The 15,886-nt window shown below is 52.8% G+C and overlaps 1 protein-coding gene across 1 annotated transcript in view; it reads left to right on the top strand.

Moving 5' to 3' along the window:
* LOC104162908 (junctophilin-3-like) overlaps window positions 1-12,339 on the top strand; it is a 17,295-nt gene extending 4,956 nt beyond the window's left edge. Inside the window, 3 exon segments of the mRNA XM_009701746.1 lie at window positions 11,579-11,731; window positions 11,734-11,932; window positions 11,934-12,339. Coding sequence (XP_009700048.1) covers window positions 11,579-11,731; window positions 11,734-11,932; window positions 11,934-12,339 — 758 coding nt within the window.
* Window positions 12,340-15,886: the final 3,547 nt, after the last annotated feature.

The following is a 15,886-nucleotide window of genomic DNA, read 5'->3' on the forward strand; positions in this document are numbered from 1 at the left end:
GGTGACCCCTCCAGCCGCTCTCTTAGCACCTGCACCAGGAGCTACCAACCAAATGGCTTTGAAATGGTCGAGGAGATGAAAAACATGAAATATTTTACAAAAGCAGTCCCCCTTGCCCACGTAAAGGGCTGCTCTGGGGGGATGGACCAGGGATGCTGCAGGGGGACCTGCCTGGCCGGGAAGGGGCCGCAACCCCCTGGCCTGAGTCGAGGAGTGGGTTTCGGTGGACCACCACCGGGCAGGGCATCACCGAGGGCTGCCTCCTGCCTCTCTCCTTACCAGGGTTTTTCATGGGTTCCTCTACAGCTGCAGGGAACCAACTAGCAAAGGCAAATTTCCGTGCGATCTATTCATAGCGTGGATGTCAGAATTACCTTAAAAGTATCAGCTCTCGTCTTATTTTGCTGCCGGGAAGGAATTGTTGATGCACTTTAAATAGTGGGCGGAAACAAGCAAATACAAGTGCGCCCTCATCCCCAATCCTCCCGGTTCCTGCAGAATTCAGACACAGCCGTAGCTGGCCCTAACAACCCCCTAAGAATCTGATAATCAAAAAAAAAGCTACAAAATTTGTTTATGAAGCATCTCGCTATCTAGATTTGGTACAGAAGATGCTTGCAGAGTGCAACAGTGGTTATAGGAGAGCAATAACTGAAACGTCAGGAGCCGCCGAACATAGAAAAAATGAATCAAAATACTAAATGAAGACTCTGACCGGCGTCATTAAAAATAAATGACATGAACTCATGGTAATTACTTATCTCACTGGAACATGCTGCTTAGTTTCAGGTACAGCTCAGGACAGAGGAAGAAGGATTTTTGACCCCAGGGAAAAGTACAGGAGACAGAAATGGCCAGACAGGCTTAGACCCTCACTCCGTCTTCTCGAGCATTATAGCCAGCGTGTGATGGTGCAGGGGATGGTGTAGGACCCCAACCTCGGGGCAGTCTGACCCCCTTACACGCCTCTCCCTGACCCTTAATAGAGGCTGACCTAAGACCTGAAGCACAATTTTAATATCCTTTCACTGGGGAAGCTGGGGTGGGTTTCTCATGGCTTTTAACGCAAATCTCAGGATATTTGTGTGTGATTTGATATCCCATGGGGCTCCTCGTGGTTGGGTGACATCTGCTCCTGTAGCTGAACATTTTTTTTTTCCCCTTGAAGCTCCAGCTTGTGGAATCATGTGATTTTGCAAGATTCTCAGCTTCATTTTTGAAGGAAGGTTTCCACCCAGACTATTGCAGAGAAGTCATTCTTACAGGCTTGGAAACCCGCAGATGAGAGCTAAAGATGCCTTCTGTTTAAAAATGCCTTGATTTGAAAATGAACCTGATATTAATTTTCAATGCTTTGAGGCAGGTAAGGGTGATGTAGATGAGTGAGCTGTATTAATGTAGGCAGGACTTGAAGATGCAGAAGCTGGGCAGGATGAGGTTGGTGGTGGTCTTACAGGGGGCAACGGGGTGGTTCAGCATCTGTCTTGTGAGATTGGACAGGTTTTGCTTGTTTGGGGTCTGACTTTGCCATTGACTGAAATCCCAACCAGGAAAGGAGATTTTTTTTTTTTTTTTTTGCAGGAGTTAGCAATAGTTACAGGAGAGTTTTGATGCTAGTTTACCTAAGCTGGTTAACTTAAAGTATTTGTTAACAAAAAAGGGGAGCTTGGAGAAAAAAACCCACTTGAATGGCAAGCGATTATATTTTGGGATTTGATACTGGCTTTTCAAAGACAGATTCTGGCTTTTGAATCAAAAAAATCCTTAAAAATTGCAAATGATGCATGAGCATTCCCTTAGAGCAGCCACTCTTTTCCCCAAATTATTCTCTGAAGAGGTTCCACTTACTTTTAGCATACAGCAGAGCATGATGAATTTTCATGAATGAGTGAACAGCCAGAGCAAGGTCCCTAAGTTTGCAGATATTCGCACCGAGATGATCACTATAGATATGATTTCCTGCTCAGGGCATCGCTTTGGGTCTGCAAGGTGTTTCCCTGGAGCGACTAAGGGATTGATAATTTATTTCACAGGAAATAAAGAAATGCTGCTCTCGCCTCGTCCCATCCCTGCTCCTGGTGCAGCCTCGCATCCCTGGGGAGCTCGGCCGCATCCCATGCTGCTGAGCATCTCCCACACCTCGCAGGGGATGCAGCCCCCCAAAACCCGGGGCCAGCACACAGCGTCGTTTGTGAGCGCTGGAGGATCAGCCCTTACTCCCGTGAGCTCTGCTCAGAAATGGGCTGAGATCACAGAGTTTGCGATGAGGGATTAGAGCGCTGGAGGATTAACGGACTAAGCATTAGCCCGATTTCACTCTGCTTTGTGAGAGGAGCACGTTAGCCGTAATAGAGGTGCTGAGCGATATATTAATGTGTTTCGCACCCCTTGTGCTAAAGCCTTGTCCTGGTTTTGGCTCCCATCGGTGGCTGAACCCGCAGGAATTCAGCTGCCGTGGGCAAAACTATGGACCCCGATGCTCCCTTGACATTCCCTGGCTCCGGCGAACCCAGCGCTTCCCACTCCCAGGAAGACTAGAAATTTCTCTCTTTAGTTCTTTCCCTTTGAAAACCTCTATTTCCCCCAACTCCAAGATCTGGAGCTTTAAGAAAAATCACGACCGGCCTGAGACGCATTATGAGCCCCATCAGAATTAGCGATGCCGAGATTTGATTGTCATTATAATGATTTGAAGCATTTCTCCGAGTGCTGGCTGGAAAAGGCCATTGCTAACGAACGCAAACAGGCTCGGGGAAGCAGGAGGTGCAGAAGCAATGAGAGGGAAGAGGGAGGGGATGCTCAGGACGGACTTGCCTTTTCCTGCACCCAGTGGAGAGCAAATTGCGTTTTTCCCCCTCAAAACAAATACCCGAAATGCCTCGGAAGCTGTTGCCAAGCAAGCCCAAACCTAGCCATGGGTCTGGGGGGGCTGCGCCTCTCGCAGGTGTTATCCGAGCTGAATTTCCAATTGTGTTTTTTCTGGAGTGGCTTCTCCTTAACGTTATAAAGGCACGTATTCATCGCTGGGTGATCCCTGGAGAAAATGGCTTAATTCCTGCGGCGGGGGCTGTCGTCAGAGGTCGGACATCAGCTTCGGGGCTTTGCCCCCTTCCCTGCCTTGCCGTAGGTTTGTGCAAAGCCACTTTGTGCCCGCGGCAGAAGGAGGCACCCACCTCGTTTGGTTGGAGGAGCTCGTCCTTCATCTTGCTCCGTGCCTCAGTTTCCCATCTGTCAGTGCAAATCTCATCAGTCTTTGCAATATCACGACGCACATTACTGCTTGCCAGCGAAGGGAGTAGCTTCATTCTGCTGATCTCCTGATTGCAAAGTATCTTTGGGGCCGGCATCACGGCAATGAGAATATAAAGGACTCCCCGTGTTTTGGATGGGGCTCGTATCCCCGAGACGAGCATTCTCACCACATATGAACCTGCCTTTCAGATGATTTTCCTATGGAGAAGGGTTGAGCAATCCCTGTTCTGCGGTATTTGGGCCAGAGTCACTTTATGTTGTTATTTGCATCCGCAGAGGAGGAGGAGGCAGGTTCCCTGGCCGTGGCGTGAGGCTGTATAAATCCTTCTCCCCTCTCCAGCCCCCGGCCCTTGCTCCTGCGGAGGTGCCCAGCGAGGCGCTGGCTCTGCCAGGACCGGCCCCGCACCCATCTCTGCCTGCTTGCAAAGTGATCTCCCACCGTACGGCACCCAAACCCAACAACTCCACGGGTTTGTTTCCTTAGATGGAGGGTCCCTGCCATTTAGCTTTTAAATGTGCAAGCTAACCAGGCTAATATGAGCTGCAGACTTGTGATAATTTATTATTTGTTGAGCCCCAACAAGAGACTTAACGCTACCGGCACCCAGGCGGTGGCAAAGCAGCCCATGACAGCTCTGCTCTGGTCCTCCTCTTCTCTCTGCTCTGCTCTTCTCCCTTCTCCTTTCTTTCTTCCCCTTCTCTCCTCCACAGATGCCTCAACCTCACTGTGCCCGTCGTGTATGGATGTATCCAGCCTCGCACTAAGCAATATGACTAACATCCATCACGTGTTTGTGCCTGCAGATTATATTTGCATACTCAAAAGTCCATACTTTATTTCTTCCCCTCTGTAAGCAGTTACCAGAGCATACTTTTGGCAAATTAGCAGCCACAGCAGAAGGATCTGACCGTGTTTTTAGCATGGCTTGGTGATGGCCAGAGGCATGGAGAGCCTCGGCAGGGCTTGCGGTGGGGGAGATAATTTGCCGCTGATGCCGTATCCGTGTGGTGTTGCACACATGCACCGTCACCGATTCCTGCCTTTCGCAGTGGGCAACGCAGGTGGCAAGTCCTAGCCCTCCATGTCATGCCTGTGTGGGATTTAGGTGAGCATTTGGGGGACGATGGCTGCTCTCCGACCGGCAGCTGGGGACAGGTCAGGGAATGCAAGTCACCCAGCACGACGCCTTGTCCTGCTGCCAGGAGTGATAGTGCAGGAAGGCTGGCTCTTGGCATGTCTTGGCAGAAAAGATGCACCCATGTGCATGCTCGAGAGGACCCATACATGCAGGGAGCACATTCGGGGGACACATTTTTACCAGCAAGGTCCCCTGACTGCTGGACGTCAGCTGGAGTGGCCACCAAGGATGTCCCCATCGTCACACCATCAGGACTGAGGCTGAATGAGCATCCTCCGGTCCTCTCTTCTCTCTCATACACCTTCTCTATGGGATAGATGTTTCTGAGATGCCAAACATGATTTGTGCATGAATCCTCCCTGGGCTTTTCTGATATCGAATAGCTGGAAAGTGATATCTGTAAAACTTGCTCCTTCCGTCGTAATTCAAGAGACTGGCCTAATTATTGCCATCAGACATCTTTAATTAATACGCTGCAGAGTTCAGAGATAAGAGGAGGGGGCGAGCATACCAGGAAGGATCCATCGCAAGATAAACTAGCAATTTGCAAGGTCTAATTATTTCGGTTTAGTTTAGAAAAGTGGACGGGCACTTTGGATAACTCGAACCTCATTCCCAAATTTCGCTGAGTGGCGAAAGCGAGCTGGGAGGTTTGGATCGCTGCCGTGGCCGAACACAGTCACCGTACCAGGCGGATCTGGCTGTGCTTCAAGGATGGGGCAGAGGCTACAGAGAAACCCTCCCTTTGGAGCCTGCTGCTCCCATGTTCGGTGAAAGCCCGGGGAGCTGTGCCCGTGTCGCTGATTATTTTAGCTAACCTGGAAATATCTTGCACTGACCCATGACAGTGGGTTATTTGTGTTCTTTTTTTTTTATCTCAGTGTTAGTGATGGGTAAGGAATATTTTTCTAAGCATTCGACTTTTTCTGAGGTCATGTTGTGATAATAGTGTGTATGCGTCCACGGGCCTCAGAATGCTGTACGACGTCCTAAATAACTGCTTGAATTTCTCCATAGGGGAAACTGAAGTGGAGCAAGGCGGGGCAGGTCTGTGCAAACCTCCCTGCGTGCTTTACCCCGTGTGCTTGCCAAGAGCTTCGTCCTGCAGGACACGGAACGGGCCGTCTCCGTTCGGGAAAAGCCTGTGAGCCGCCTTCAGTCCGTAAAGCTTGGACTTAATGGTGTTCCTGGGCTGGAGCCAGAGGGCTCAGCAGCCTGCAAAATGCCAAATCCTTGGGTACGGGGAGAGGGAGGAAAGAAAATGCAGTCATTGCAACCCCAAAAAATCCTGACTCCTGTCTCCTTCCAATGCCATGGAGAAGAAGGACCAAGTTCATATCCAAGTGCATGATCCCTCCTTGGGCCAAGGGAAGGACCGCACGCATTGCTGGGCTGTGAGCAGCCCATCGTCCTCCCTTGAGGCTTCCCCCTGTATCATTCAAAATCCACCTTTTGCTCCGGCGTGCCCTAAGGGAGCTCCTGGTGCTCCTTATTTGTCTGAAAGCCGGACTCCCCCAGGCATCCTTGTTGGCCTTTTCCATCTCTCTGTAAGCAGGAGAGGACCGTGGATGCCAAGCAGCCCCTTGGCTCGGGGCAGCAAGTGGCAAAGCCGGGTGCTTTCCACCCTCCGTCGTTTCTCACTTTCATCTGCTGAGTTCAATGCTGTAGGCCACGTCCACCTGGGCCAGAAAGGTCATTTTCTAGATGTTTCAGGTCTTCTTTCCTTCTCCATCACCCTCTTTTGTGCAAAAGGCACCTGGTACGGAGACAAATGGCATCAATGAAGTGACTCTTCTTCTTGCCTGAGGTTTCAGCCTGCGTGCGGGAAGAGCAAGCCATGAGTTGGTTGCCTCTTCCCAGCCATGATGAAGACCTTGTCTGCAAGAGCCAGCGGCTCCCTCCATGGTCCTGGCCCCACGTGAGCCCGGCCACAGTGGCTGTACCCCGGGGAGATGCGCTGGAGCTGGAGCTGGGTCTCCTCCTTCCTCGCTCCCCAGGAAAATCCCCAAAAACTCTTTGGCAAAGCCAAGGAAATACACAGAAACCTGTCATTCTTCCTGGTGTCTGTAATGCCTCAGATCCTCCCAGAGCACTTTGCAAACAGGAGCTAATTAGTTTTCCCAATACTCGGCTGAATTGCTGCATTATCTGCTGCATTGTCCCTGTTTCCAGCAGGGAACGTGGAGGTGCAGGGGTTGCCCCCAGCCATCTCACCGACGGCTTTGCATGGGGTCCCGCTCGCCTCCCCATTTCTGCAAGGTGCAAAGCAGGGCTAACCCTGATTTGGGGGATTTTGGCGTTATGGGGACAACAGGAGCAGCCCTGCAGACTCTCTGCTCTCTTCCCAGAATGAATTTTAGCCTCCTGAGCCAAATGCTGAGAAAGCGCTGAATAACTGCAACAAATTAGATTACTTTTTGGTACTTGGCATTTCTCAAGACGTAAGATCTTCTGCTGGAGAATTAGGAATGATGCTTTGGAGGCCAACGACTTCCCGCTTTCTGCTTTCAGCCCAGCTGACTCCAGCCAAGGATGGGGCTCCGCATGGTCCTCAAGCCAATGGACATTCCTGCAGGAGTTTTAAAAGCCTTTTGGAAACAAGCCAGCCTTACTCCAAGGGCAGCGAGCCAAAAAAAACCCCCAAACCCCAGGCTTAAGAGCACGAGTGGCCAACAACATTGCCCATTATCTTCTCTCCATGTTTCCGTCCCATCCCGACTTTCCCTGTCTTTCCCACGAGCCCGTTCCCTTTCTCACGCTCCATCTGCTGTTTCCAAAAGAGGAATATTCTCGCTGATCCATCTTTCAGGACGACTTCAGTTATTTTCTCCTAGCCTCAGGTTATGCCCTCTCCTTATCTCTGCTCTGCAGGCGTGCACGCGCGTGGCCACATCCCCACCCTTCCTGGCATCACCTTTATCTTGCCCAAATCCTGCTGGAGCAATTACACCAGGAGTCAAGAAATCTTCCCTGGGGTAAAACCACGGCGAGCGAGAGCACAACCTTGCTTATTCCCTCGAACTCTGATTTTGCTGCAAAATTCCCATTCCCAGGGCAGGATCTGGCCCTATTGCAGCAGGATCGTGGTGATGGCTGAGATTTCTTGGCTGTCCTGCGCTCTCCTATTGTGCATCTGCTCTTGTCCGTGACTTCCACCCAGCCCTACCCCTGGCTGCACAGCTCGGCTGCCCGCGGCTGCCTGCACGATGCTGCCCTGACCGCGTAATGGATGCTGCATTTTCCCCGATGCGATCACTCCATTAATCTCATGCAATTAATGCTTCGGGAAGCATTTTGCAAATATTGGTAGTAAGGAAAGAGCTACAATGCTGCTGTTTTAGTTGTATTACCGTAGTAAGTCACAAATTACCTAGCTCAGGAGGATTTTCTTTCCATGTCCAAGACTTTCTTGGCTGCTCTTTGTCCTTTTTGCCCAGTGCAAAAGGGCCACGCAGAAGTGGGATGGATATTTGTGGCATCTTGGAGGCCAGGATTCCAGTAACGTTGGCTTCCTCCCTGCTTCCCATCCGAACAGAGATGTGTTCCCCTCTTGCACACAGTTAAAAGAGGGCATCTGCTCTTTGGCCCCGACCCTGGGATGTGCTCAACTCTCTACATTTGCACTGAAGTCCTTGAGGACCTCCGTTCAGCACCTCAGCAGATCAATCTGGGGACTTTTTGCATCAGACGTGCTCATCCCGTTACACCCAGCCCCATCCTACAGTCCCCACTGCATGGGCTTCCCGTTGCACGCTCCCTCCTCAGCTCCCTAGCTCTGGAACAGCTATAGCCGGTCCATCCTGGCACGTAAAGTGGAAAATCATAAAATCCGGTTTCCTCTGCAGGGAGAAAGAGTCTCCTGGCTCCTTGTGAGATTAAGCTTTGTGCATATATCTGCAAATGTTAGGGGGCAGAGGTTAAGCTGAGCAGTGCAAGGGGAGGAGGTGGCAGTGCTTAGCAATGCAGATCAGATGGCTCTGAGACCTTCCAGTATTCATGGCCAAATCCTGGGATATTTAGGGGTTTAGAATATAATGAAGTCAGATGAAGGAAGGAGTGCTGTTTGCATGAGGAAGGACGGATGAACTCAGCTCCCTGGAAGGAAGCTCTTTGATCTGCTGGTGGCCATGAAGGTGGCCATCAGGGTGGTGAGCGTGCCCTCCTAGGCCATCCCCAGAGGTAATCGATGCTGCTATCTCCAGCAGGAAAGCAACCAGGAGATCAAGGACACCCATGAAAGCAGACTTGGGCTTTGGGTTTTGCTCTCTGCTGGGAGTTGCTCCATGATGCTGGAAGGGGAGAAGCAGGATGGCCTGGCTGGATGGGATGATTCCTCAAGTCCTTGCATCCTCTGCTTAGAAAAATCAGCCTTGCCGAGGAGATGCAGAGGTTGCTCCTGGCAGCCGTGCAATTCTAGGAGTAGGTTTCAAGGCCATGCAAAGATGACAGCTTCCCGGGCACCTCTGCCTTGCCGGAGGTACGTGCAGCTGTAACTTGCTGTGACCAATTTGCCGTCTCCGCTCCAGCTGAGATGCGCGGTCACGCCTGCTCCGAGAGCGCTTTATTCTGCTCTTTGCCACTGCCTCTGGTTTTCAGCAAAGGGCCGTGCTTGCTTTACGGTGCTTCAGTTTAATCCGCTTTTTTTTCTTCAGCTGGAGATTTGCTAGAAGACGGGGAGGTCAAGGGACCTGCCTGGGGCCAGGGACCGAGTCAAGGGATTCAACCAAGGGAAAGGGAGTCCAGGACTTGGGCCGGGCAGGCTCTGCCTGGTCTCGTGTAGGACCTTTTTTCCCTGTCCCCTTGCCCACGCTGGCTTCTTTCCCTGAACCCCATTGAACCCATCTCTAGGGGAAATAGGAGGCTGAGCATGGCATGAGGCCATCCCAAGTCATTTTGGGGGCTCCCTTTGCAGGGGTACTCAGGGTATTGGGGGAAATCTGTCTCACCCAGCTGCTGCCCATCACCCCAATAGGTTGTCCTGCTGAGATGCTCCGGGAAGGAGCCAGAAAGGGGAGCGAGATGGTGCCAGGTCTGCAGGGGATGGACGGAGGGCTTGGTGGGCTTCTCCCCTGCCACAGGCACCATTCCGGGGTGCCGCTGGGCGTGGGGAGAGCCGTGGGTGCATGGCATCAGTTGTTGCCTCTTCTTGGGGACACCAAAGTGGACTGGGGCAAGCCAGGCTCACCGCTCACACCCAACCACAGGACATGTCTGATGTCTCCTCCGAGCTGTTTGCCAGCTGTCTTGCCGGTTGTCCCCCATCCTTCTCCCCGCCAGCACTGCCACCACCTCCTCGCCCTGCCCTGCCAGTGCCTGCCATAATCCCGGTGCTCTGCCTCCCTCCCCGGTGCTAATCCTATAAACCCTCGGTAAATCCTGCCCACCTGGCCCTGCCTCTCCATGTCCCTCCTCCGACCGAAGCAGTCTTCGTGGGGTCCCCTAGCTTGGGCCTGGCATCTTTTTGGGGTGCACAAGGCTGTCACCCAGATAATGTAGCGCTTTGGGGGGTTGCTTGCATCTGAGCACTGGGAAGGATGCCTAAGCCCTGGGGGGGGGTGTGCAAAGTGCTGGCAGCTATTGGGAAAGACAGCTGATGCACCCCAAAATGCACCCCAAAACATGCCCGGCTGCTGGTTTCGTGCTCTCAGGAAGCAGTTCCCGTGCTCAGCCTGAGCTGCTCCAGCCCGTACCCATCTCCAGAGGTGGGGACAGGGCGGTGGAAACCCCTGACGGAGTCCTGGGGTCGGGGTGAGGAATGAAACAGAGCAAAAAGATGCACAGCTGTGGGGTTAGGATCCCTCCTTGCAGGGAGAGTAGGGTTGATCTGGGATGGGGATGGCCAGCACAGCCCGTTTTAATAATCCTTTCTGCTAGGATATTGGAAAATGTTGAGAGGGAAAACCCCACAGGAAGGCAGATATATCTCAGAGAACAATATTTTTGCAGCCAACAGAGCCAGCTGAGGTGGACCCGATGGGTTGCTCGCATCTTGTGCAGAGAGGGGATGGAAAGCCTTTATCAGACTGAGCCGGTGGTAATCATCTGAGCCGTTTTCGTTGGGGCCGGTTCGGTCCAGTTCACACAGGGTTCACTATTTCAGCAGATCTATTTTAAGACTCCCGTGGGGTGCGGGAGCAGGGCTGGCACAAGGGGAGACCCTGGTGCTGCCTGCACCCATCCCGGCACGATGCCGGGCTCTTGGCATCACCGGCTGGGGATGGGAGGCAGCCAGGGCAGCCCGGGGCTGGGACCGGCACCCCAGCAGCACCGGGGCCAGGCGAGGAGCCGTCCTCGGGCTCATCAATGTGCCCTGCAAGGGCTTAGGCGAGCAGTGAATCACTACATCTCCAGCTAGTCCAGAAAAGATTAAGCCGACCTAAGAATAAAAACAAGTTCAACCGGCTAGGATAAAACACGAAAGCGTGCCAATCGCCGAGCTCCAGGAGGGGAAGGGATTATAAACACCAGGCAGGGATTATAAACCACCGCACATTTCGGTGCACAGGGCGGGCGTTATGCTCCGGTTGTGCTTCCCAGGCTGGATGGGTTTCTTGTGCCTCCCTTCCCAGTGCTGCGGTGAGGTCCCCTGTGCGTTTCATCCCGCTAACGACCAGTTAAGCAACTCCAGTAAGTGCCCACGCAAATGTAGGAGTTCAAACAGGGGCACATTTCCGAGGAGAATAACCACATGGATCTCTCCTCGTGAGGCCTTTATTTCTATAGAGCCGCTCCCTTCCACCACGCGCGGGATGAGAGGCACTCTGTATGTAAATAAATCCATCGTAATATACCACCCGCTTTGATCACTGCCGGCAGCACGGATAGGATCAGAGTCTGCTCCTGGATAACGATTCCCCTACCCCGTGTCCCCACTCCCTTCCCTTTCAAATTAGGGGTTGATCTGAGGGGCAGTTCCTCGAAGCATCGCTCCGTGCTCGGTGATGCCTTGGCTGGTTTCAAATATTTCCGCGCCGCAGCTGAAGTGCATGCCTGCCATCCAACCAAGACGTTATTTTTGCCTCCCACAGCGTGACATTACGGTCCTTGTCACGGAGGTGGGACTGGGATCCAGAGCTGCACTTTGCTGCTCCCGCTAACAATGGGCTCGCGGAGGAGTTTGATGCTGTTAGCGGTCCACGGGATGCCATGCCATGAAACCCCTCTTTGCTTTTGTCTCCTCTTCCCAGGGACATACCAGGGCCAGTGGGTCGGAGGGATGCGCCAGGGTTACGGCGTCCGGCAGAGCGTTCCCTACGGCATGGCTGCGGTTATCAGGTCACCCCTGAGGACGTCCATCAACTCCCTGCGCAGCGAGCACACCAACGGCACGGCGCTGCACCCCGCGCCAGCCCCGCCGTCTCCCGGGGTGGCTTCGTCCTCATGGCCCACAGTGATGCCGAGATCCTCAAGAGCAAGAAGAAGGGCATCTTCCGGCGGTCGCTGCTGAGCGGGCTCAAACTCCGTAAGTCCGAGTCCAAGAGCTCCTTGGCCAGCCAGCGGAGCAAGCAGAGCTCTTTCCGGAGCGAAGCCGGGATGAAAAAAAAGCTCCACCGCCAGCGACATCAACTCCACCATCAGCCTGGGCGAGGGCGAAGCCGAGCTCTCCGTCATCGAAGATGACATCGATGCCACCACCACCGAGATCTACGTAGGCGAGTGGAAGAACGACAAGCGGTCGGGATTCGGGGTGAGCCAACGCTCGGACGGGCTGAAGTACGAGGGAGAATGGGCCAACAACAAGCGCCACGGTTATGGCTGCATGACCTTCCCCGACGGCACCAAGGAGGAGGGCAAGTACAAGCAGAATATCCTGGTCAGCGGCAAGAGGAAGAACCTCATCCCGCTGCGGGCCAGCAAGATCCGCGAGAAGGTGGATCGGGCCGTCGAGGCGGCCGAGCGGGCGGCCACCATCGCCAAGCAGAAAGCGGAGATCGCGGCATCCAGGTAAGGTGGTCCCCGTCCCAACGCGGCATCTCGGCAGGGGTCCTGCCCCAACAGCTGTGGTTTGATGGGAGGAGTGGGATAAGACTTTTTGCGGTAATATGTGCTCGGAGGGATATTTTAGGGAAGCTGCCGGAGGCAAGCACGCATTGCAGTGGGCTCAGGCGGCAGTCGGTGTGATCTGGACCCCAAAGCGGGAGCAGGCAGCATCCTGGAAAATCAAGCAGCTGGGCTTGCCCAAGCCTCATGGGTAGTGTTCAAAATGGGGTAGATTCATGCTGAATTGTCCCTCTGCTAACTCCGAGTGGGCTGTGGGTGCACAACCTTCCCGGACCAGCTGGCGAGGCCATGCAGGGTCACCCAGAACGGTGTGTTCGCTGCAGCTTGTGCAAGAGGCGGTTGCACCGTGGTGGGACCACACTTGGGGGTCACGGTGTGGGGCTCACAGGCTGGTTGCTGTCGCTTAGGACGTACTGGGTTATTTACCCCGTTTTCCCTTAGCCCCTTTAATGAGCAGGATGATACCCTTAGCAGAATTACTCCTGGATGCTGTTTGCCCGTATCCTCTGTCTGACTTATAGCCAAGAGGAACCATCCCAGGGCTGGTCTGTGCTGGGAGAATTCCCAGCTATTTCTGTTCCCAAAAGAGGTTTTGAGTGGAAAAGCAGTCAAATCGCTGGCTGCAGCTGATGCTTGGGGAGGGTTTTCCCTGCCTGAGGCTCTGCTAGAAAGCAGCAGATCTGGGTGCCCAGATAATCCCTACAAACCTCAAGAAGTCCCCACTCCCTGGGCTGGCTGTAGCCATCAGGGAACTCCTCAGGGATTCGGAGCAGGGATCTGATCCGGCTGAAAACCAGCAGGAGGGAGGTGGGGAAAGGGGTTATGTCTGATTTAGGTTCAAATAGGGTCCAACTCCCAGCTCAGAGCAGGGCCAACTCAAGCACTTTCTAGCTGGCTTCCAAGATGCTCCCGGAGCTTCGTGGTTTGCAGCGAGCTCCCAGACAAGGGGTGAGAGCCGAGGAGGAAAGGTTCCTCTGTCCAATTCAGGGCTCTTTGTGTCACTTTTGGGAGATGGTTTATTAGAGCATGGTCATTCCTTTCTGTTTTATGAGCAAGTGCTACATATAGCAGCCAGGCTGGGGAAAAAAAGGGCTGGGGTTAGGGGAAAAACCCAGGTACCTCCTCAGTCTCCTGTGCTGGATTAATTGCTAGGTCTGGATCATTTGTATGCAGAGTCACACTTGAAATCTTTATCAGCATGTCTGCCGATGACTTATCTGCAATACGAATGAGACTCCCAGGCCTGCTTTGGGAGCATATTTGGGCTTGATGATGTTTTCAAGCTGATGTTGTACCAAATTGTTGTCAAAGCTGTGGGGAAAAAAAGAAAAAAATCCCACTAGGTTGCCAGGTAGGAAACAGACTGCAGAGCAGCAGAAAGACCAGATCTTTCCCTGTGGTCTGGGGATGGGAATGCCTCGATACAGAGGCCTGAATCCTGCAAATGTGGAGCTCTAGTCTGCCGTGGGATGCTGGGTCTGAGCACCTGAGCATCCTCCATCCACAGGTGGTAATGGTCCTGGAAAGCCACGAGAGTGGGAGGGGGAAGAAATATGGCACACCCCCAGCCCGAAGAAATATGGCCCCCCCCCCCCCCCCCCCCGCCCCATGCTGGAAATGCTTAATGAGCTCTATGCATATAATGTTCCACCTTCTAATTATGAGAGAGAAAGAAAAAAATCAAATCAGATAGGAATGCCAGGGCATGAATACCTTCCTCCCCTGTGCTGGCTGGGGTAGCGTGGTCCTGAACTCTGCTGGAGAGCAGCAGCAGCGCCGGGAGGGAGGACGCAGCCCGTGATTATGCATGTGCGTGGAGGAGGAGAAAGGCTGTGGGATTTGGGGACCACCCAGAGGACCCCTTCAATCATCAGTGAAGATGCAAAGAAATAAAGGAAGGGGAGTGCGCTACTTCGAGGATGCTTTGTCTGGTCCCACCAGAAAATGCTCCGTGAGCGACCTGACATCTCCATCCCGCAGCCCACGTCCCTCCACCGTTTGTGCTTGGTCTTAACTCCTCTGTCCTTGACTAGACACATGTGGAAGCAAGCGAGCACTGGGATCTCAGGGCTTGGCTCTGTTTATGGCACAGCCATCGCCTCCGGTGCACGAGGGCTGCCGGGGTGCTGAAAAGCCCTTTATTGATCCGCCGCGCTGCCCATCTCTCGCTGCGTGAGCCAGGGACAGACAGACCCCAACGTGACGTGTGCCGTGCATTAGCACTGGGTTACCAACCACGAGTGACATCCATCCCGGGAATTTTTGCTGCCGGTGTTAATGGCTTATGCTGAGGGCCCAAAACCTATTGACACGGCCAAACCGTTTGGCTACAGCCGGGCACCATCGCAGGATTTTGGCTTTGCTGGAGATGTGGGGTAGGTGGGATTAGGTGGGCTCAGCCCCAAGGTCTTGGAGGGTATCTTGGACCTCAACATGCAAACTGAGAGAGCTGCTTTGTCCGAAACCCGCGATGCTTCAGCTCAAGCTCTTCCCCTTTGCGAGGGTTTGTGCAGACACAGGCTCTCAGCGTGCAGAACCAGAAGAGAGCAAGGTTTTACAAACCTAGAACCAGCTAGCAAGGCTTTCATATAATTAGTCCGATTAAATTTAAAGCTTCTAAATGAATAAACACTCCCCTGCAGTGCCCACACCAAACTGCATCGTCCAAATGGAAAGAAATGCACAAAATAGGCAGCGGGTGCATTGGCGGAGGAATCGTGATGCTCATTTCAGGGGCTTTGGGGCTCAGGGGTGCAATATCCCCCGTCTAATACCAACGTGAGCTCTGGCTTACCAGCACCTGGGGATTTTATAACAGCACTGGTGTGCGTCTGCCTATGTGTGTGTGTGTGTATTCTCTTCTGTCTAATAATATGGCTGAGTTCACTCTGCAGCCTTTCCCTTGGTGGGGGAAAATATGTGCCCACCCACGTATTTCATTAAATTTGTAAGAATTCAGTATTTTTGAAAACTCTGCCGCTCTGTCAGATTTGGTTGGAATTGGCCAACACGTTCAAAAGTTATTAGTGTGGGAGTGATGGCATATAGATATATAAACAGCACAATCACATAAGTAAGCCCCATTTCCTGAGGAAAGTAGGCTAAAAACAGTGTACTGAAGACAAGTAAATTGGATTCTTAGAGTTGTTTTAGTCTGAACAGAGTACAACATTATCGGTGACACAGAAAAGTAAGCTCACTTAAGGAATAGTTTTTAGGTTCAGTAGATGATTCTCCTAAATTTTCTTCGATGCAATTAAAACGAAAGAACACTTTCTTTCCTCTTGTATCTCCCGTTCGCTGAAAATGTTCGTGTAAAGTCAATGGGCGAGCAAGGCTATGGATCAGAGCTGAACAAGTACCGCTGAGATCAACTATCGGTTTTCAGCGGTAGCCGAGGAGGGAGCCCTTTTCCAGCCTGCTCAAACTGAAGGTGCAGGGTGTCCTCTTTGTGCTGTGGGGTGCTTCATTGCCCTCTCCTACCAGCCAAGAGC

Source organism: Cariama cristata, unplaced genomic scaffold, assembly GCF_000690535.1.
Source record: "Cariama cristata isolate BGI_N322 unplaced genomic scaffold, ASM69053v1 scaffold26726, whole genome shotgun sequence".
In the NCBI taxonomy this organism is placed as follows: Eukaryota; Metazoa; Chordata; class Aves; order Cariamiformes; family Cariamidae; genus Cariama; species Cariama cristata.